Below are 22,149 nucleotides of genomic sequence, written 5' to 3' on the forward strand. Positions count from 1 at the left end.
TATATATATATATATAGCTTTGGGCTATAGTAAATAGAGGGAAGCCATTTTGTTAGAAAGTGCACACCACTTAGGAGGCTTGGAGCAAATCTGAGGTCACAGTATCATGAAAGATGCTGCTCACGGTTCGCTCAGAAACGAGCCTAATTTCACTCATCCTGACTCAGAAATCCGCTGAGTGTCCAGAGTTGGCAGCAACATCCTGATACCTGTTGAAATCTGGAGGTAAACGCAGATCTGGGCCTGCATGTATGGAGATCTGACATCAGATCCGGATCAGACTCGCGTGCTATCAACAATGTCATCAAAAAGGAGAACACGCGATTTTTATTCAGAAAACACTTAATCCCTGTGCGAGCCTCCAGGCCTGGCCCACGCAGAAGCCCCTCTGATTAAAATAAACTGGGAGGAGACGGGTAAAAAAAATAATAAAAAGAAAAGAGAGATAGAAGGTTTATGGAGCGCCTTCTTAACCAGCTCCTGCTCTGTTTCTTTTCTTCTTATTCCGGAGCTAAAGTGATTATAAAATCAATATACAAAACGCAGAGGTCTTGCATGAATTAGCTCGCTGACGGGGGAAAGGTGTGGCAGCTGCTTTGTTCGCCATGAAAATCTCTTTAACGCGCTCAAAGATGCGACGGGGCTGCGCGGGACCAAGGCAGGGCGCATCTGTTGGGTTCATGCATCCGCCTCGTGCAAGCTCAGGTTCACAAGCCGCTCCTTTCTTTTCGGCATATAAAAGGTCAAAGTGCGCCCTCTAAAATCCCACAAGCCTCCAGTGAAACGGTATGTAAAAAAACAACTACAAAGAGCCGAAGAATATCATAAAAATTCTAAATTGAATGAAAAAGATGAAATCTATCAATCTAAAAATTATTTGCATCGATATTATATATTTTCATTACGTCAAAATATAAATTAAATCACATGCGCTAATTTTAAAATTAGAAATACCCGACACTTAAAAAAATAACTAAAAAATAGATACAAAGTATTCCATAATATTTACAATCCATGCGTAATTACCAATTTTTTTAACCTTATTATATTATCAAATTATAATAAGACATCATAATTTCTATTTAGATAATATCATTTGTAATTCATGCAAAATACATATTTAAAACCATATTTACTGTTCTGGATTTACAACTTTTGAAAAAGAAAAAAAAGTAAAATAAAAAATGAGACTTTAACCAGTTGAACAAATTCTGCTTTGGAGAAAAAAAACCCAAAACATTTTACGCGACTGAAATTACGTGTCAGTTTGTTTAACCAGCGCCGCGTCTTTAAAACCGGCTCAGATGTCGCTGCATAAGTAACAAAGTTGATTGACGTTAAGTCCGTAATTGGATAAACTACGGTGCTTTATGCTGCTCGAGTCGGCTATTGTGTCCCGAAGCCCGATCCGTTAATCCGCCCTTTACCGGAGAATGGAGCAACCAGCGGCTTTTCTTTGCCCCAGCAGACACACACACACACACACACACACACACACACACACACCCTTTTTTCAACTTGGCCATTTCTTTACATCGAAAGGAATTATGTAAAATATGGGTCACGTGTGTTTCTGGGAGAAATAAAGGGATGGTTTCACAATAGGGCGGTATAGACTGCCAGTCAATTAACCTTTAGAAACGGGCCTGCCTTTCAGAGGCGTCGTGCCGTGTGGACTTGACATTTACTTAGCCCGCTTTTTGTACGCTCACGTTTTGCTTCGGAAACAAAATTATCTCAAGATCAAATCCAATGTGAGTAAAGTTACAGTCCCTGAGTGGAAAGCGTCAAGTCTCACAGACAGACGTCTGTTATTCTGTTCAGCATTTCGGAACTGCAGTGGAACAAGAGGGGAAGGTTTTTGATTAGTGGGCCAGTGGGGCAGGGATATATCCGTGTTTACTACTTCTTGTTAAAGCAATCACAATGGAGATTTGTTTGTTTTTTATGTTTTGGGTCTGGATTCGGAGGCCGCCGGTACCTGCAGGTCGTCTGCCGCCGGCGGAGGGAGGCCCAGGCCGGCGGCGGGCAGCAGCCTCTGGTCCGGGTGGTGCATGCCTACGCCGTAGGCTTGAGAGCCGTGTGACGTCATCAGCGACAAGTCATGGCGCCGGTAAGCGTCGAGGCAGCCCAGCTCGCGCCGCTGCTGCTCGTCCAGGCACGAGGACTTGAGGGCCGAGCGCGCGTTGTGGAGGTTGATGAAGTCGGCGGGCTCCCCGTGGTGGATCTGCTGGTAGTACTGGCCGGAGTGCAGCGAGTTCAGCCCGTAGGCCTCCGGGGCCACGGCCGGGTGGGAGTGCTGGAACTCGTAGTGGAAGGACTGGTGGTGCAGGGGCGTGTACTGGTGGTTGGCCGAGAAGTAGGGCGAGGCGAACTCCGTCCCCGCCGGCGCTGGGTAGGTGAGCGGCGACGAGGAGGAGTAGGCGACCGAGGAGTTGGCCACCGACTCCAGACAACCCAGCTGCATGAGCCGGTAGCTGTTTGAACCGTCGTGACGTATCTGGAAGATAATAAAGAGACAGGGAAAGATATGAGCAGTGTCATTTAGCATCAGCCGGTGTCTCCTCTCTGCCTCCCAAACACACTCCAAAACACAAGTCACACACTCTCAAAGCGGTTTTTTTTTCTTCCTCTCTCCTCCTCACTTTAAACCACCTGAAGGAGATGTCATTTCAACGCGCCTGGGAGGGGAACGATCGCGCTGCAACAGGAGCAATAGGTAGTTTTTTTTCCCTCCCTTTGGCATGCCTGTCACTCTCTGTGCAGCATTTAAAAAGGCGTGCTTTTATATGTTATTATTATTACCGAGCTGCTGGCAAATTCACTACCCAGCCCTGCTGCTCGCCATGGAGGAGAGGTAAGACACAAAGGCGAGTTCTGCCCTGAAATGTCCTAATCACACATTTATAATAAAAATAAAACCCAAATAAGACTCTTTTAGCCACTTCTTTTTCTGTTCTTGCACTCCATGAACTACTTTTCTTTTACAGTTTAACCAAAACCATTTTTTCCCAACTCGGCACCCTTCGCTTTTATTCTATACATTAAATCCTATTAAATGAAATAAAGCAGCCTACCTCTGCGTCGTGGACAAGTCCGGGGAAGGTCGCTGACATTGTTCTTTCTCCAAAATAACCCGTAATATTTTGGTCTTACTCTCCTATACGACCCGATCGAATAATAATAGTAACAATAACGATGATAATAATAATAATAATTTAAAAAGTGCTTTAAAATCCTCCAAAAAAAGCGAGAGAGATGGAAAAGTTCCCCTTTTGCGCGCTCTCGGTTTTGGTAGAAAGCTGGCGGAACGCGAGCGTCTCCCCTCTGCACGGACGGGGCTGGCGCACGGATTTTGTACTTGCAGGGTATTTCTCGGCTGATGTCGTAGGTCCCTTGGTAATATAGAAGTTTTGAAAATTAAGCATCAGCACTGAGGAATGGGAGGACAATAGACGGAGAAGGAGCATCCCAGGAGACAAGGAATAAATATTGTATCTTCGCCCTAATAAGGAACCGAGAGCTTCTTTCAACGTTTTCGACGCTTTTTGTGGACATTTTTTCCCCCGTTTTTGACTCGTTTGTGTTTCCACGAGGTCCGCTGCTCGGTTTTTCGTCGTGATATTATTGTTTTTTACTCGCAGCTGCAATAGTCGTTTTAACGAAAATCGTGCGGATTTTCAACGAAAACTGTAAGTTTAATTTGCAATGTTTCGGAATAAGCTTTGACTGTAAGAACATGCTTATATTTCTGCTGAAAGCGGTCATGTTCTCATGAAACTGGATGCTTTTATGCTTTCTGCATGCACCAACTGTTAGCCTTTATATTGTTTTTACATTAAATACTGTTTTCACGTATTATCCGTTTGCGTTTTCAAATAATCAATATTTTCACAGATTAATTTACTGCAATAAACGATTCGAATAACATATTTTTGCAGACAGTTGGAAATTTATTCGTGTTTATATGTTTTTTTGTTGTGTACAAATCTGTTGTTTTTTTCCACATTTTTCAGCTTTTTCTAACTTCTACATTAATCTTCTGATGCATTTCATTTATTTTTTCCCGTTTTTCTCCGCAGTCTGGGAATGTTTTCTTTGTTAATAATGAACTCATTACTAATGCTGTAGACGCGCATGTCTGGTTTCAAACGTGTTTATTATTATTTTGTGAGTACAATTTTTATTTTATGGTGTTTTTCTTCATATTTTCCTTTCTCTTATTGCTGTAACTCACCTGAGCGCCCGGGGTGGTCCTGCCCAGCTCAGCGGTGCCGTCATACAAATTATGGTGTTTTTGTTTACTTTAAAAAAATATCTTATATGTATTATTTTTTAAGAGTATATACTAGGGGAAAAATGAAATATTTTATCTGATAGGAAAATAAACGCAGCTAAACACTAACAGGTGAATAAAACCTGCAATAAAAACAATACAAGCTACACGACAAGCATACAGGAAACAGACAGTGACTTGCCCTCAGGCCTTCTGGTAAAAGCAATAGAAACACATAAACACAAACGCGGAAGTTTCTGTGGTCTGAGCCTGTTGGCGAGGAGCAAATAGAAATAAAGGAGAGGGATAGAAACCGGAGGAGAGGAGAGGAGAGGAGAGGAGAGGAGAGCTATTCTACTGTCTGTCAGATTTCCTGCCACTCAAAAACAAACCAGAGAAAAAGAGAGAGAGATGAAGAGTGAGGGAGGGGGCAGCGGTTCTCAGTCGGAGCAGAGATAAGCCCTAATCAGTCTTGTTTTGGATGTCTCTTTTTCCCTACTCAGCTGTAACTGCAACCAAAGCGACTCGCTGATATTATTAAAGTGCAGACTGTGGCCGCGCTGACGCCGCGGTTGACTCTGCGCTTTAATTAAGTAACTATTTCCCCTCCCATCTGTTCCTGCATCCCACTTAATCTCAGCCCAAATATCGGTTGCAAAATGAACAAAAGCAACAACCCGCAATTAAATAATCACGACGGAGAAAATAATGTGTAGCTGCAGTTTTGCTCTTTATTACCGAGTCATGTGTGCCGCCGCTCACTTTCTTCCTGATCAAAAAGACAGTTTGTCCCATTTTTTTTTTACATTCAAATACAAGAAAGAAAAAAAATCATCACATTAAGCAAATAGCGACCCTGGCAGAGACGCGGTGGTGCATCGGGGGCGCCGTAAATACCCTCTTTTAAAAAGTTCTCAAGGCCTTTTATATTTTAATTAACCGATACCGATTGTTTTGCCTGGAGGCTCGACGTGAAACCTCTGCGCGACCAGACCGGTGAAGGCCGGCTGTCGTACGCCAGGTATTAAAAAAAAAAGAAAGGAAAGAGGAAGAGAGGGAGGGAAGAGGGTGGAGAGAGTGGAAAAGAGGAGGGGGATGAACAGGAAGGCCAGCAGGAAAAGAGAGAGGTGAAGGGAGCAAGAAAGCGTCTATATAAAGTGATTAAATGTGGCGATGCATCGTTTTTTAATTGTCATTTGACACCAAACCTTCATGAGAACAGCAACATGTTTGATTTTATGTTTTTAAACAAATCATGATGACACCAGAAAGGCTCCATGTGTAACAAGATTACATTATATAGACAGAAAAGACTTCACTTCTAAATGAGGTATAAATGTGGTAATAATGTGCTTATTGTGGATTAAATGGGCAAACCAAGCCAAGACATTCAACAGCAAACTATGCTCTAAAAATTTAAATTTACAGCTCTAGTTGTAATCATACGTGTGAAATTGGTCATAGTTTGATGGTTATGTCAATTTAAAGGTGTTAAAAATTTCTGCAGTTTTTTCTGTGTTGGAGTTACATAAAAGGGACAGAGTAAATCATCTTCCTGGATCTTAATTAGTTAATTGAAGTGGAAATGGGGGCACCAGATAAAATTCAGCTCCGGGCCGCATAAAATCTTGGGTCGGCTCTGTTTTGATGGTAGATTCCTGTTAAAATAATATTTGTTTCAAATAGGTTTTTAAAAACAAAGAAAACAAATATGACAAAATGAAACAGGGGCTGCACAGTTGGTAGAGCTGTGGCCTTGCAGCAAGAAGGTTCTGGGTTCAATTCCCAGCCCCGGTCTTTCTGCATGGCGTTTGCATGTTCTCCCTGTGCATGGTGGGTTTTCTCCGGGTACTCCGGTTTCCTCCCACAGTCCAAAAACATGACTGTCAGGTTAATTGGCTTCTCCAAATTGCCCCCAGGTGTGAGTGTGTGTGCATGGTTGTGTGTCTCTGTGTTGCCCTGTGACAGACTGGCGACCTGTCCAGGGTGACCCCGCCTCTCGCCCAGAACGTTAGCTGGAGATAGGATGGACAAAATGAAACATGTAAAAACATAACCACTTTATGTACTTAATTATCATAAATTTCAGTGTGGATGTTCAGACATTGTGAGTGGTGTTCCTCAGGGGTGAGTGTTTGGTCCCAAATTATTCATTTCATTCATTGATGACATAAGTAAATCATCGACAATCCTAAGACTTGTTTTATTTATCATTCAAATATTTTATCTTCTCTTTCATGCTATTATTGTCTGTTTATTTCATGAATTTACAGTTTAAAATGAACATGCCGCATGTTGACATAAACAAAATAAGTTTTGAAGAAACGAAATCGTGCCTCTTCTTCCAAAAATGTGAATTCAAAGCATCAATCAACCATCCGTATTTCAACGTACTTTTCTGATTTAAAACATGAAAGAGACATGTTGAATAGAAATTATATTAATATATATTGTGTTATGAGTTAAAAAACAACCAAAAAAAAAAAACTCAAAAAACGAAATAATATAGAAGGGAATCCCACAGATCTTCATTTCTACATCACGAAGCACATTACTCACATTTTCCTTTGTATTATTATTATTATTATTATTATTATTATTATTATTATTATATAAATAGTAGAAAATGAGGTACGTTGCGGCTACAGTCCATCGCCGAACCGAGGCACCAGTTGCGCGTAACGGGGCTTAACGCCTGCGAGTGGCCCTTCTTTTACCAGGGGGCCGAGCGCGCCGCAGCAGATGCGCACTGATCTCCGGACAGGAGCCAGTCCATCTGGCGCCTGACGAGGCAGGGAAAGGCCCGAATCCCGCTCGGTAGTTCAGCCCAGAGGCGAGAATTTAGATCAGCCCCGAGGTTTTCTGGATGGACCGACTGGGAGCGATGGGGGGCGGCGGGGTGCGTGGAGGGGGCCCGTCATCCTTAAGGGCCAACAGGAAGTAATAATAACTTCACGGTTGGGATTTGAACGCGTGTGTGACCTAATATTGTAATTTCTCATCAATATTCCGAAAAATCCAGGCTGTCTAATGGTGTCCGTTTTATTTATTTCAGTTATTATTGTTATTGTTTTTACTTTTTGGCGCGTATCTCTCATCCATTCAAAAAACGAAAATCAGTTGCGAATTTATCAGACCCATGACGTCTTTTTTAAACTTTTCATCTACAATGTTACCTTGTTTTGACAGAAAACAACATCATCGCCTCTATTCCCCTGGATAAAATCATGTTATTGTTTATTAATGAATTAGTTTTTAGATAGTTTAACAAACTGGACGTATTTCATTTCACCAGCATCTGCATAAAACGTCATAATAAGCTCCCCAAAATACCATGAAACCACATGACGTTTGGAAACATCCCTGATTTCTCAGCATTTCTGACCATATTTCGTTTTAAAAATAGAAAAGCAACAATAATACTCATTGAAATTCAGTCTACGTGTCTCTGAAAGCTTCCACTGGACGTATTTTACGTAGTTTATTCCAGTAACTCTGTTCAAAATGTTTTGTTTTCTTTAACCAGTTTTCTTTAAGTTAAACTCAGTTAAACTGATTAACCACACCCACATTTTCCAGTATTACATCAGTAGACATCTTCAACAACCATTTCCCGTTGTTTAGACGGAAGTAGGCGTTTTTTCTGTCTGCTGAACGGAAGTGATGACGCTAATCTCATTAGAGACTATTTCTAATTGTTTTTAGTTATTTCATTTAAAGACCACCTGTATAAAACACCACAAGGCTTAGAAGAGGCAGAGAAAACACCAGGAGATCACGATGATCAGACCGGATTGGTGTAAACGGTTTAATACAGAGCCACAACTTATCCATAATAGATCACTACATAGCCTGCAGTCATTTAATCCAGCCTATTACTGCCGTGTAATCCCCTTTACAGGCGAGGCTTTAACACAACTTTCAGCACATTGTGTCAGATTCTAACACTTAGATCAACTCAGGATACATTCAAAGGTTAGACGGATCCATGCTGCGTTTAAAAATGCCCTGAAACCTCAAAATGCTGCTTATAATCAAAAGTAAAAACAAACAAAAAACACCAAAACAAGCCATGTTTCAGTTTGCGAGCAGGAAGAGAAAGAAAGTCAAAAACATTCCCAGCCTGCTTCCAGTGTGAGCGCACATGTGTTGGCCTGGTTTATGGGTCAGTTTGGGCTCTAATGAACCCGGTCAGACTCCGGCCGGCCTCATATGGCCACCAGCGTCCGTTGAGTCGGTGCGTCTGCACCTTTTTCCAGCCAAAATAACGTCTGACACAATAAAAGCGCAACGCAAAACAAACGGCGCGGAGCCTGTTGGCCAAAGAAAAAGAAAAAAAAAAGTAATTAAGAAAAACTGTCTGACCTACATAAAGGAAGCGCCTCGGAAGGAAGCGCAGGTTAATATGCTAATATGGATCTGCTAATTGTGGGGATTTACTGTGTCGTTTCGGCGGAGGGGAGGAGGCGCGGGGGGCGTCGCTGCCTCGGTTAAGCCTTCAAGATCTGCAGCAAATTAATTTCTTTTCATGGGGCGAGGAGAGCAGAAGAGGCAGGAAACAGGTGTTGAAGGAGGAACAGACCGCTGAAGGGTCCAGGGGCGTTTCCAGAAAGTTTGGTCAGGGTGGCCAGAAAGGAAACACTGAACTCTGAAATGTAGGTCTGTAGAAAAAATAACAACAAAAAACCCAAAACAGATCAAACCAATAAAAAAAATCCCTAAAAAAAATGCAATCAGGTCGTTTAAAATCGGTATTTCACATGTTCACGCCTTAGTTTTTTAGCTTCTGCAACATTTTGAAAGACTTTCCCTCTGATAGCTTCCTAAAAAAACAAAAACAATAAAGGTACATTAAAATGAACAAATGATCTTTTTTGAGAAAATGTGTGACAAGAATAAAAAATAAAGAACATTACAAAGCTGACTTGCCTTAGAAATGAGTTAAGTTTAAAAAACATTAACGATTTAATGGATGTGATACTGTAAAAGCATAAATAAATAAGTTAGGGCAACCTTTTAAAACATCTCTTATGTACTAAATTGTAGCTTAATATAATAGCTAAAGACAGTTAAGTCCATGTCATTCAAGTTGTAGCAAAAACTTTTATTAAGTTGAGCTCCACAGTTAAAGTTGATACAAATTAATTGAGTTAAAGCAACAAGTGAAGTTGAGTCAGAAAATATGTTTTTACAGCTCAGTCCATTTATGGGATACTAACTAACTAACTAACTAACTAACTAACTAACTAACTAACTAACTAACTAACTAACTAACTAACTAGTTAAAAGTCAATAAGCTAGTTTTTATCTTATTTCAGGCTTCAAATTCATACAAAAACAACACAAACTCTCCAAATAATGGAAAGACAAATACCAAATAATAAATTAATGCTTATTACATATTCAGAAATAATAACATACTTATGAGGCAGGTAGTAGCCAGACTGTTTTCAATACATGAAATAAATACAAAAGGAAGAACAAAAAAATCATTGAAGCTCACATTTTGCTCTTTTAAATTTGCATCAAAATGAACATTCAGTGCTGCCCCCTGTTGGTGGCGCCATTGCTCATGTTAAATCTGCGTTATTGTTAATTTCTGTCCCTAATTTCTCTTAATATCACATTATCGCCCATGTTAATCTCCTGTCAGCTGCACATGGTATATTATATTAATAATCACGTGACCTGGGGTACCCCCCCACCCCCCTCCCTCCTCTTTACAACCACCAGTCAGGACTTTTTGTTTACTTCACGGACCCTCCAGAAAACAGGGACAACACGCGTCCTTTGGTTACCTGCAACAACCGAGTATCATTGCCGGTCTGTGTTGCCAATTAGCGCGTTTAATTGTTGCTTCTTTGTTGCCGTAATTACTCGGGAAGTCAGCGGAGAGGTTGAATCCAGGTCAAACACGTGTCATCTGCTGCGAATAAACAGAAGAAAGAAAAGGCCAATCTGCTCCCAACTGACATGGCGATGGTAATTATGAACAAGCCTTTAGAGTTTAAGAAAAGGAGCCCAGTGACGTCTTTTCTTCCTGTGTGACGTTGATTTATTAAAGTAATAATTTGGAGAAGGCAGCAGGATCGCGATCGACTGCTAATGAGTGTTCGGTTGGTGGGTTTAGTTGCTTCCAAGCCATCAATTAATGGTCTTCTGCGCGGAATGATTAACAGTACTGTTAATAAACGATTACAAGCATCAGCCGTGCAGGAGCGAAGCTGTAAAATTGATTTGGAAAACTTAACTCCAGCAGCTGTTGGATTAGTGTGAGCCTGCTGCGTGTGCGCGCGTCCGTGCGCGTCGATCGAAGTTCATTAACTTCTCATTTCAAGAGTTTCTGAAGTGCTCCTGAAGATCACACGAAAGCCAAAAGTCTTTCGACTATTTCCCGTGCAGATGGGAGGAAAAGAGCAACGCTCTAAGATTTTCATCACCTCTCTTATGATCCTGGGTTGTTTTTTTTTTTTTCCTCCTCCAAAGTGAGATCCTTCAGCGTTTCAGACAAGATGTAAAAATCTGCTCCGTGTCTGTTTATTTAGACTGATGATTCTCCCATTGTGTCGGTGGGATTTCAGATCCATTCGGATAATTACCCCTATTAAGAGCAGAATAATGGTGATATCCGTGCGCGTTATTGCTTCAGAAGTGGCTCCAGGCTTTACTCTGAATGGAGGCTTCAATGCCAAGAGTTAAATGGATCTTTGAGGGTTGAATTAATTTTCAGTACGTTGGGAGGTTTTTAACTGAAACCTGGCATCTGTAGGATGTATAAATCCAACATGCGCTGGAAAACAATCCAATCAGATGAGCTTCCTTTAATCTGGGTGTAATGTTGTGTTTCAGTCGATTTTTGTGCCAAGATATGTTAGTTCTGGCCCAGTTCAACCTGCTCTAACAGCTCAGTGATGGTTTTGCTTTAATGGTGCATTAAGAACCATTTTAGTAAATCAGTGTAGAATAATTTAATCTGCATTACAGATTTGGTAATTGTTGTTTTTCATTCTTGTCTCAATCTAAGGAGGGATCTTAATGCCAAAAATCTTATATTTTGTTTTCTTTTTCTGAAAGTGAGCTTTAGAGAAACTCATTGCAAAAATGATCCTGTTAGCATTTAAGAGCTTTACATTTTAAAGCAGTGCAGATTTCTTAGAAAGAACACAGAAACCCAAAGAAGGCTTAAGAAAGCTGAAAAAGTGAAAAAGATTTGAGTTACATCAGGTGCTACTCAGTGTCCAGTTCACGCTGCAAAGTCCGTTTTTAGAAAACGCTGGAATCTGATCCCAAACTATATTTAGTTTTTTAAACCAGAAATAAAAGAATTAGATCATTTTGTTAAAGGATTTTTTTACTTTTGCATGATTTGTTTAAACTTACATGTTGGGAAAAACTGCAAGAAAATTAGAATTATGAGCATAAATGTGATTAATTATATTTATGATGTGTTTTTCCTGTGATTCTTCCACCTTGGTGTTGATCTCAATAAGCTACTTTTTTATTTATGTGCTTTAAACTTTGACCCCAAAGGGACTTCATCAGGTTCATTTCAATATTGCATAACAATATCTGTGCATAATATAGTGGTTGGTGTTTGTAAGTGTGGATTTTAGGTTTTCTAATCATGAGTAAATGTTACATGTGGGGAAATAATTTGTGCATCTTTCTGATTATTGGATGTGATCGATCAAACATTTAAAACCACGTTCAGTTTGTTTGACTTTTCTTACAAAAAAAAAACAGAAAAACTGAAATTTTCCCTTATTTTATCTTTTGAAGCTGGACATCATAAACCAATCTGTGCTGTTTTATTGGAAATAAATAAAAAAGAAAAGGTGTTTTGGTGGAAAGCTGATGGATATCTTTATTTATTTATTTTTACATTTTTGAGGGTTTTTGCCACTCTCAAACAGATGTCGCCCTGGGCAGCGACCAACATCTACTTCATTAAAACTGCCACTGCAACAACTTTTCTGTGGATTCCAGCTTTTTTCAAGCAAACCTTTCTTCTCGTTTCTCCAGTTTTTACACATTTGCTTTTTGAAAACAGTTGGACTTTAAAGAATAAACTTTAATTTGTTTTGTTTGTAATAAAAGTTCAAACTAAAATAAATTACTTGTGTTTTTTTTCCTTTCAGTATTTATAAATGCAGCCTTGAAAGTTCTGATAAACTCATTAAAACATCTGTAACATGAGAAAAAGAATAATAAACTGGTTTGTATTTTCATTTATCCAAATGCCTGCCTCTGTTTTTGTTGCTTTTTCCATGATGACTTTAACACTACAAGTGAAATGCTGCTTTATTATTTTTAAGAATTGATTTTTCATACTGTAACCAAGGAAGTTGGTATGTTTTTAAATGTCAACCTTCCTGTTAGCCACTCATTTTGCCTTCTTGTTTTCATATAAAAGGTGTTTACTATATAAAACTATGAATGTTTTATGGTTTTTGTTTCTGTTTTGTAGTTTCTTCAGTTTTTTTCTCGCTTGTTCTTCTCGTCCCTGCCAGCAGAGGGCGCCACTTGGGCCATGCAGCCCGAGGGGAGATTAACACTCTGGTCTCTGTGAAAACACACACACACACAAGCATCTTCTCCCACGTTCAGACCCAGTAAGTGTACACACGGTGGGTTTGGTGTGTGGGGGTGATGCAGGTTCAATGACTTTGATCGTGTAATTCCTGTGTAATCTCTGTAATCTCTTAAAGCAGAGCTGTTTGAATATATGTTGTATGAGTGCAGAATGAGCAAGAAACGATGTGTGTAGTGTACACTGAATTAGCGAGCCGAGACAGAGGCCGAGACTTCTGCAAAAAGGAAATCTTTAAGCATAAAACGATCTGGCCACCCGCTCTTTCTGTTTTTTGTTTTTTTTTACTCCAGTCCAGACAGAAAAATACAGGCTGAAGGTTTTATTCTCCTTTACTTTTGTTCCAGTGGTTCTGTGAGGAATGACAGGGCAGACAGAGTCAAACCTTCTTGCTACGAGCTCTGTTGTTTCATCTGTTGAGAGAATGTCCCCAGGAAGTGGACGGACGTTTCAGAACCAGAGACAGAAATATGAAATGTTAACAAGGCGCCAGATGAAGGCCTGCAGGCGCCAAACTCTGACCGTTCCTGTTGGTGTACAGTGGAAATGTAACTTAAACTGTATGTGTACAAGTATTGAATAACTTCATAACAAAATACAATATTAAAGTCTGATTTAAATGCTGTGTGAGATAAATGTACAAATTATCACCAAAGGTTTGTCTGAAATTGAAAGATGTTTTCATGTGAATCATTCAGCAAATAAAATACATCTTGAAAACTGAAACTACTGATTAAAAAGAAGGAAAACTAATTTATTTAGTCATAAATCAGGTGTTTTAAATAATTTTGAGCTCTGAAAAATGCAGATATTACTTGAAATTGTTATTTTTTCTCATTTTGACCAGAGATCTGAATGAGTTTCATTGGGATTTTATGCAGTAGACCAACAGAGAGTAGAGCTCAATGTAAAATGAAAGGAAAATGATACATTATTTATAGTATTTCTCCATATCTACATGCTCATACAGTCAATGTGTAGCAGAAAGCTGTAAGTAAAACACGGTGGAGGCAGCATCATGCTGTGGGAATCTTCGGGGATCCTGGTCAGAGTTGATGGGAAGATGGATGTTACGATATAATGAATTGATCTGGATTAAAAATGAAAGTATATTCATGTGTCAGAACAGCCCAGTCAAAGTCCAGGCCTAAATGTAAACAATTGGAGCAAAACTCAAAAAATGTGAAAAAAAGATGTGGAGAAATAAATTAGTAATATTCATAGAGACATATCCCAAAATGCTTGCAGCTGTAATTACAGTTTGAACTTTTATTTTGAAAACCATGTATTATTTTCAAATATACATTTTGTTTTGGTTTATGATATAGATATCTAATAAAATTACTAAAAATCTGGCTGTATCTTGAAAAAGATTTGTTTTATGCCAACAGTTACAAAGCAAACCTAATTAATGTTGTTTTTTGCAAAGTGGTGATATATTTAAATTGAGAAAATAAAACAAAATAAAGAAAATAAAATAGAAAATAAAACAAAAATTTGAAAATGCATGAAAGCTCAGAAAGAATGAGGTTTTAAAATCACAAGTTGCTACATTTATGTTGCAAAACAACAGCATAGCAGCTTAAGAGTTACGTAAACAACTAAAAGCATAAAAAGCTGTTTGGTTCACCAGCAGAATGAAGAAATCAGCAATCAATTATCTAATCAAGAAGGTGCAGGTCTGCAAGAATAAAAGAGTTTATTACAGGATTTATTGATACAGTTTTAAAAACAAACCTCACGTTGTGACATCACAGACCGAGAAGTAGAAAAATTCAGAGACTAAATGTTTTGTGCAGAATGACGGAAAATAACCAACATTGTTGCTGCGAATCATAACTTTAAATAGTCAAGGCAGGAAAAGCTTCAACAGCATCAGATTCAAAATACAGAATAAAGTTTGACTTTATATCGTCAAGGTTGGTCTGTTAAAGAACAATGTTATGCTGTAGAGCTAACGCTAGCTGAAACGTTGCTGTTTGTGGTCCAGTCCTGAATCACAAACTCCACAGGTTCAGTTATCACTGCAGTCTGGCTGCATAAATTAAATGCTCTCTGAATCATCACCACCTTCTAAAACTCTCAGAAAAATGTGATGAAATCTAAAGCCGAGCCGATTCTGGTTTGTTTTGACCTGCTGTACAATCCAAACCTTCTTCACCTGAAGATCACAAACTGAAAGTTGGCCATTTTGATTCAGCATTTCCTGCCAGCATTGAATCCATTATTTTTAAATAATCGATTACAGAAAGTTACTCAGATCTTACTGGAGGCTTAAAGCCTCTCCAGACTTTTAACTGACTTAGTTTCTGGTGTTTTCCACTTTATTTAGCCTGATTTCCTGCATTTTGAGATCTGCCTACTTCGTGTTGTCAGACAGGTTCAGGTCTGGGTGGAGCTTGTGAAAGTGATCCAAAAAGTTTCTTATTCACTGGATCTTAAATAAGATCCAGGAAGGAGGGAGATTATGGCACACATGGCTTTTATCTCTTTAGAAATGTTGAAAAATCAATTAAAAACGTAATATTTGTCTGATAAAAAGCTGATTGATTATTTGAAACATTTAAATGAACCTTTAAGTGTGAAGTGTTTATTTAACCAAACAAAACACGTTGATCCGTTTAGCGTGTGAAAACCAGTGGTGGGAAGTAACGAAGTACAAGTACTTCGTTACTGTACTTAAGTACAGTTTTTGAGTACTTTCTCCACCACTGGTGAAAACTATACAGGAGATTTGGTTGTTTCAGTGGCGCTAAGCTACGCTAAGCTAAACAATTAGCCAGTTTAGCTTAGCATAGCTAGCGCAGTTGTGCTAACTCTACTCACCTTATCAACATAAAATGAAAACTAGTGAACCATTATAGATTACACATCGCAAACAGCTGTTTATTTACCCTCTTTCCTCCTTTATGTAAAGTTTTTTGTGAGCAACCTGCCAACATGGAAATGAGCCACTTGGCTATAATCTCATATATTTGCACGTAAATGTTAATATTTAATGTCCCGTTTAAAAAAAATCAACTGAAAACAATCAACACAAGTCAATAAATAAACAAATAAATTACATGTTGAGCTGTAAAAACCAACTTTGGTCGGGTTGTTAAAATTTCACAACGTGGCGAGTTTTAGAAAATGTTCAGAGGAATTTCTTTTAAAATCGTCATCATTGTGTGGCAGAAAAGCACAAAACTTTAAATAAAATGCCAACATCAAGTGACATCATTAATGATTAGTCCCTGCCTGGTTAATCAGGAGTCACTCTGTACTGTAAAACAGAAATATCATCATGATTTAAAATGACACAAAAAACACAAATATCGTTGTGCTCAAAGAGTCAAGTTCACTGCCGTCCCAATAACGGGATTTAATGACAGTCGCAAAAGGTCAATGGGACAAATAGATATAAACATGAGTTTCACTAGAGATTGAGATTTGCTTTTTCTTCTTTTACTTTTTAGCTGAGCTGGTTTTACATTGTCGTTCGGCCCGAAACTGTAAATCTGCCACTTAACTGAAATAAGTAGGACTTTAAAAGCCTCTGCATCACTTGACTGCGTGCAGGAGAAATCATGTGGATCCAGTGTGCCTTTCTGGCTAAAACATTCTCACAGCTCTACAGATTACACATTAGCATACTTGTTCAATCTCAGACTCTCAGCACTGAAAACATATATTACGAGAAAAGAAATAAACAAAGATCAAAACTTTGTCTTTCTTCCTGACAGGCCACCATTAGCCGTATTGATTTCAAGCCCTCAGCCCCGCCATGTTCTCCGTTCGGCCCCGTAATGCTTTTGTTTATCCTCCGATGTGAGTCGGGGAGGATCTGAAGCGCAGATGAAACGGAGCCCAACCCGACCGGAGAGCAACGGGAGGCGCTTGTGAAACTTGTCGACAGAGTTGGTCAATTATAAGCGACTCCTCGGGCTTTGAGCCCCGCGGTCGGTCGGTCGGCCGCCTAATTCCTGCGCTGCAGAGGAAACCTGTTTACTGTGGAACAGCGTGGGACGATGTCAACCACAGCTGTACGCGCAAGGCGCCCGAGATCACAGATCCGCCGCGTCGTGGCAAGACAAACACTCACATTACATTACACACTCTCACACCCACAACACACGCAGACACACACCGCAGCAGCATCACTGATGTGTGTGTTAAAGAGGGGAGGGGCCAGCTCGGCTCCCGTATAATTACCAGGAAAGTCTCCTGATGTGGAACCTTTGCTGTTCTCACAATGAACCTATTTACTGTTGGAAACCATCAAACACCTCCTGCACACACACACACACACACACACACACACACACACACACACACACACACACGGAGGTTTAAATACACCAACAGAGAAACGTATACACACACGCAAACCATTTCAAACGAATACAGAGAAATAAACAGAGACGAGCGCACACAACCCCTTCACACCTCTGGGAATTTTACTATTCCGTACTTCTCTGCTTCTCTCATCCCTCTCTCTCTCTCTCCCTCTCTCTCTGTTTTTCGTCTCTTCCTGTGCTCCTTTGTCTCCCTGATTATGCAGTCGATCCCAGGGTGCTCCACTCACTGAGATCATCCACCTGTCAATCTGAGCCACACATACACACCTTTTTTTTTTTTTACTTATTTTTTTTGCACACACCATTCCACCAGTGATATTGATACAGAGGAAATATTAATGACTTCACTCACCTGCAATATGCTGCTGTGTCTTGCACTTCCAACACCAGGCCATGCAATTCGTCAAGACGCACTTCTCGAAACTTCCACTCAAATGAAAACAAAAGAGAGAAACGTGGTGAAATAACACTGCATGCTTTGTCCCTGAACACACACACACACACACACACACAGAGAAATGTCAGAAGGTGTCATATCAAGTGGTGAAAAATGCAAGATGGCGTGTTATTTTAGCACATCTTTAACTCTTGTCACTCATTTTTTTGTGCGCTTTGACAAATCTTTTTCGTAGTTGTTTTCTACAATCGTATCACATCAGATGTTGTTATGTTTGCGCTCAGGAGGAAACAGAACAAACGGTGGAAACCAGAGAAAATGAAGGTGATTAGAGACGAGTTTCACACATTCATAAGCTGCCTTGGTCTTGCGATGAAGTGAAAATCAAATCATCCAAAGTAGACTTAAAGGAAAGACTTGTTGCAGCATCTGCACTATTTTTTCTATAGTTTTAGAGTGAATGTGAGCAACTAATAACGAAAGCAAAGATTTAGATTTAGGATTCAGGTTATTGCAGGATGAGGCGGGTTGGGGATGGATTCAGAACTACAAATGTTTCCTGCAAGTTGAAGATAAAGAATCTTTTCTCTCCATTTACCTCGAGTTCAGCTGCTTCAGTTTGTTGTAATCCCAACATTGAGTCATCCTGCTTCTTTTATGAAGCTTTTATGTGCTTACTTACACAAAGTGGATGAAGATAAGGGGCGGATAAAGACAAGGTTTCAGGGAGAGACCCAAATGCAAACTACAGAAGACTGAAAGCTAAAAATATTTTTAAAACGTCTTTGTGGCTAAGAAGTTACCAAAAAGTCTCCAAAACTGGCAAAAATAAAAATAAAAATGGCCCAAATATGTAAAAACAACCATCATTTAGCACAAGAAGAACAACAAAAATGCAATTCTATGCTGACGACGCATTTCTACATTATAAAGATAAAAAAGGAAATTTTATGGTAAATCCAATTTAGTTGGTTTCTCTTATGGATTATGTAAATATTGTGTGAAGTTTAGCTTTAGGATGAGTTTTTTTTAATATCTGGATACAGATCTTAGCTTAGAGAAACAAAACTTTTTTCCTCATGCAGCCGCCTCCACTGGGATTTAGTTCAGATTCCCACATTCCTGCAGCTCTGCATTGCATTACAAAAGACTCTTCATCCAGTCTCATTTTCAGAACTGTTTAAGGAACAGAAATCAATAACTCATGTAACATCTCATCTTTGGTAACTTCAGTCTAAACTGTATAGAATATTTTCCTTTTACATGAGCCGCCTAACAGGTAACCTAAAAAAAGAAGCAACTGATGCATCATATATGGGATTAACAGTGTGATGTCTTTGCATCATGCATGACAGAATTTCATCTGATCATTGTTGTGTTTTTAAACTAAATAGACGTTCAGATAGTAAGATAGTACTGATTTTATAAAATAAAACCAGTGTAAGCCAAAACCTATAAGGGATGTATAAACATCTCCAGATTAAATCTGCAGAAGTGTTGATTATAGCAACTACACTGAGAGATTAAGATTAAATATCGGTGGATCAGATTTGTAGGGTTGAAGTGGAAACACAAATGGAGGCACCAGAAAGCTGGAAACTGAAATCCAGTTTATTCATTTTAGTTGAAAGCTTTTCAAAGTTAAAAACATTTAATGAATCTCTATAATAAGTTTGAGAATGCAGGTGAAATTCTCCAAAACATGAAGTATCTGCATTAACCAAAAGCAACATTATCAACAATAAACATCCCCGATGCTCTCCTGTGTCGTCCTTTCCAAAGAAAAATGCTTTAAAAAGAGAAAAAACCTGACCTTTAGCATGTACCAAGAAAGCTAGAATAAATACAAAATGCTTTATCAATAGCAATATCAATTTTTACACAACATTATGCAAAATTAAAGTCCAGTAAAAAAAAAATCTGTTAGCTGATTTACATATAATTGCAAAAAACTAAAATCAAATATCTGGATAAAGATTAAATTTGGCGATTAAAGATGTCAGTTATGATTAAAAGCAAACCACGACTACATGAAATGAAAATGGAGGTGATGATGGAGAATAAATAACCAAAAGAAAAATTCTCCAGAAATACCAGTCATAGCAGCAGCAGCATTAAAAAAGGAACTACAACTTTTCCTAAAGTGTAAAGTTTGCCACATTTTGAGAAGAAAAGTTTTGAAAAAGCTGGAAGACAATTTATATGAATCAGCAAAAAAAAAAAAAAAAAGAAAAACTGTAAATATGTGCTGCTCTGTTAAATAATGTTGCAAAAAATATTTATTTAAAACAACACTGCTTTAAAACAGACAAGTTGTTCAAGTTGTCTTCATAAAACTTTGTTTGTGGAGTTTCAACGTTTCCAGTACAAAACATTCAACGTCTTCTGGTCTTTAGATTTATGGGGTTTATTCTTATTTCAGAATAAAAGCCTCCAGCAGTGGAAAAACAAAGCTATTACCTCACAAAAAAAAGAGAATGGAGATCCAACTTTAAAAAAAAATTGTTAAGTTGTTGCATGTTACTTGGATAAACTTAATTTGATCACTTGTAACAAAATAACTCATTTTTTAAAGTTTTTTTAAAGTGCTCTTCTTGATTCTCATGATGCTTCAGCTCTGCATAAAACACTTTATCCACTGATTCTTCTAAAATCTGAGTCATTACACAAAAGTCTTAAACATTTGGATAGACTTTCACAGTTGAACCCGAATAAAAGTATATTTTATTATGATAAACACCAGGCCTGTCACAATAATCAATAAATCAATTAATCATATGATAAGTTAAAACAAACTCAGTCGTTTCCATTGGCATGATTAATTGTTTATCTCTTTTTTTCTGTCTTTCTACCAAAAACTGGAAGATAAAAGTTTTCAGTTTGGTGCTTCAGTCTCAACTAAACCATTTTTTGAAGGACAATTTTATTAACAAAGACTTCAAAATTAATTTGATTTATTTATTTTGGATATTGAAAATGTCTTCCAGTTCCAGTGTTAAATGTTCATTGGAATTTAAAGTTTGCTGATGTTTGATGTTGTTCCAAGTGAAGGTTGAGCCTGGTGGTTGGGGCGCTCGGCAGTCAAACATCCAGCAGCCCGCCGTGTTTTTGAGTCAAAAAATGAAAGATTTTTGACTTTCATTTGCTTTTCAAATGAAAACCAACTATAAAGTCTTTAAAAATGCAAACATTTTTAAAAAGACTTAAATAAACAAGTAATGCTTAGCCTGGTGGGGGCACAAGTAAAGCCTGGCGGCCCGCCAGGCTTATAATACACTGGGAGGACACCCGCAATTATATTACCTAAAAATGGCCTCAAAACAACAATATTATCGTTTATCGCAATAACTTCTGGAACAATTTATCGATCAGAACAATTTGTTATTGTGACATATATTCAGTGTGTTCAGATACTTTGTGAAGTCTTTGCAGTGACTTTTTTTCAATACAGCTAAATATTAATCCTAAAACGAGTTTGTTTCCCATCCTGTTTTTATGTAAACGTTCTTTCTGTCTCGTTAAATCCCGGCGTACTGCAGACAGACAGACGGACGGACGGACGTACATCACCTTGTGTCCGCAGCTCATTTCGTTTCTCATCCTCATTCCGTAACGCTCTCTGAGATCCCGGGCCACAGCCTCCTGCACTCTGATTGTGGGGGTTTCCATGGCAACAGAGTGGTCTTGTGGCCCTGGATGTACGCAGAAGCACACACACGCACACATTTTCGCTCTCCCTCCATCTCCTCATGCATACATATTCGGAGCTACAGGTGCCCCCAAAAGTATCATCCTTCCTGCCTTTGATTGACACACTCGAGGGGTTGTGGATCACAATTAGTGATCCGGCTAATTTCCCACAATGCCCTGCAGCCACTGGGCACCCATTGCGCCCGCAAGCAGGCTCATTAATATTCATGAGGATATCTGATGAATATGTAAATAGCAACAAAAGGAGCCGGTAACCAGGTGAACGACCGCAGCTCAGCAGTCTGAGGCCAAGGCATGCACAGGAAACCCACGGCTGACAGGAAACAGCATCTTAGGGTGCATTCACACTGCAGCCTGAAGTCTGATTTTTTTGCCGGGGCCGTTCACACCTGTATGTGTTCTGCAGTGTGAACGGGAAAATGACCTGAAAGTGTCCCGCATGGGTCACATTCGAAAAAGAATCCGACCTGTGCTGTTCACACTGCCATGAAAAGATCGGATACAGGTCGCATTACGTCAAAAATATCGGAATTGGGTCACTTCAGGCTGCAGTGTGAACGGATCCATAGCTCAAAATTTAAATTTAACTATGAAACAGTCTGGAACGGAGAATTTGACCACGTTCTAGTCTAATGTCTTCCACATAAGAAAGTTGTAAAGCATTGCCATATGTCATCGAAGACTTTTATTTAATCTGTTAATCAAGAGTCTTCTATTTTAATTCAGCTTTGTCACATTCAGCTTAACATTACTTTGCAACATCAGAGTAAAATATAAGCTTTAAGGCACATGTGTCAAACTCAAGGCCCGCGGACCACATGTGGCCCGCCATGTC

The 22,149-nt window shown here is 39.1% G+C and overlaps 1 protein-coding gene and 1 long non-coding RNA gene across 7 annotated transcripts in view; one reads left to right on the forward strand and one right to left on the reverse strand.

Moving 5' to 3' along the window:
• Nucleotides 1-18,164, reverse strand: part of tfap2d (transcription factor AP-2 delta (activating enhancer binding protein 2 delta)) — a 35,715-nt gene extending 17,551 nt beyond the window's left edge. The window contains exons 1-2 of one of the 4 annotated variants that reach the window (XM_015041749.1): nt 17,559-18,164; nt 1,982-2,500 (exon numbers count right to left, since the gene is read on the reverse strand). In XM_015041749.1, the coding sequence (XP_014897235.1) occupies nt 1,982-2,467 (486 nt within the window). In that variant the 5' untranslated portion in view covers nt 2,468-2,500; nt 17,559-18,164. Of the gene's footprint in view, nt 1-1,981; nt 2,974-3,077; nt 4,157-4,237; nt 5,948-17,558 lie in introns of those variants that run through there. The other 3 variants (XM_015041750.1, XM_015041748.1, XM_015041747.1) reach the window with 3 other exon arrangements.
• LOC106953174 (uncharacterized) lies at nt 6,759-13,592 on the forward strand. 3 transcript variants are annotated; one of them, XR_001426142.1, is made up of 3 exons: nt 6,759-10,258; nt 12,744-12,888; nt 13,214-13,592. It is a non-coding gene; the product is annotated as an uncharacterized LOC106953174 (long non-coding RNA). The 3 variants fall into 3 exon arrangements; XR_001426144.1 differs by having other exon boundaries at nt 6,762-10,258; nt 12,787-12,888; XR_001426143.1 differs by having other exon boundaries at nt 6,770-10,258; nt 12,790-12,888.
• Nucleotides 18,165-22,149: the final 3,985 nt, after the last annotated feature.

This window comes from Poecilia latipinna, unplaced genomic scaffold (genome assembly GCF_001443285.1).
Source record: "Poecilia latipinna isolate Pla-1442-1.1 unplaced genomic scaffold, P_latipinna-1.0 Scaffold567, whole genome shotgun sequence".
In the NCBI taxonomy this organism is placed as follows: domain Eukaryota; kingdom Metazoa; phylum Chordata; class Actinopteri; order Cyprinodontiformes; family Poeciliidae; genus Poecilia; species Poecilia latipinna.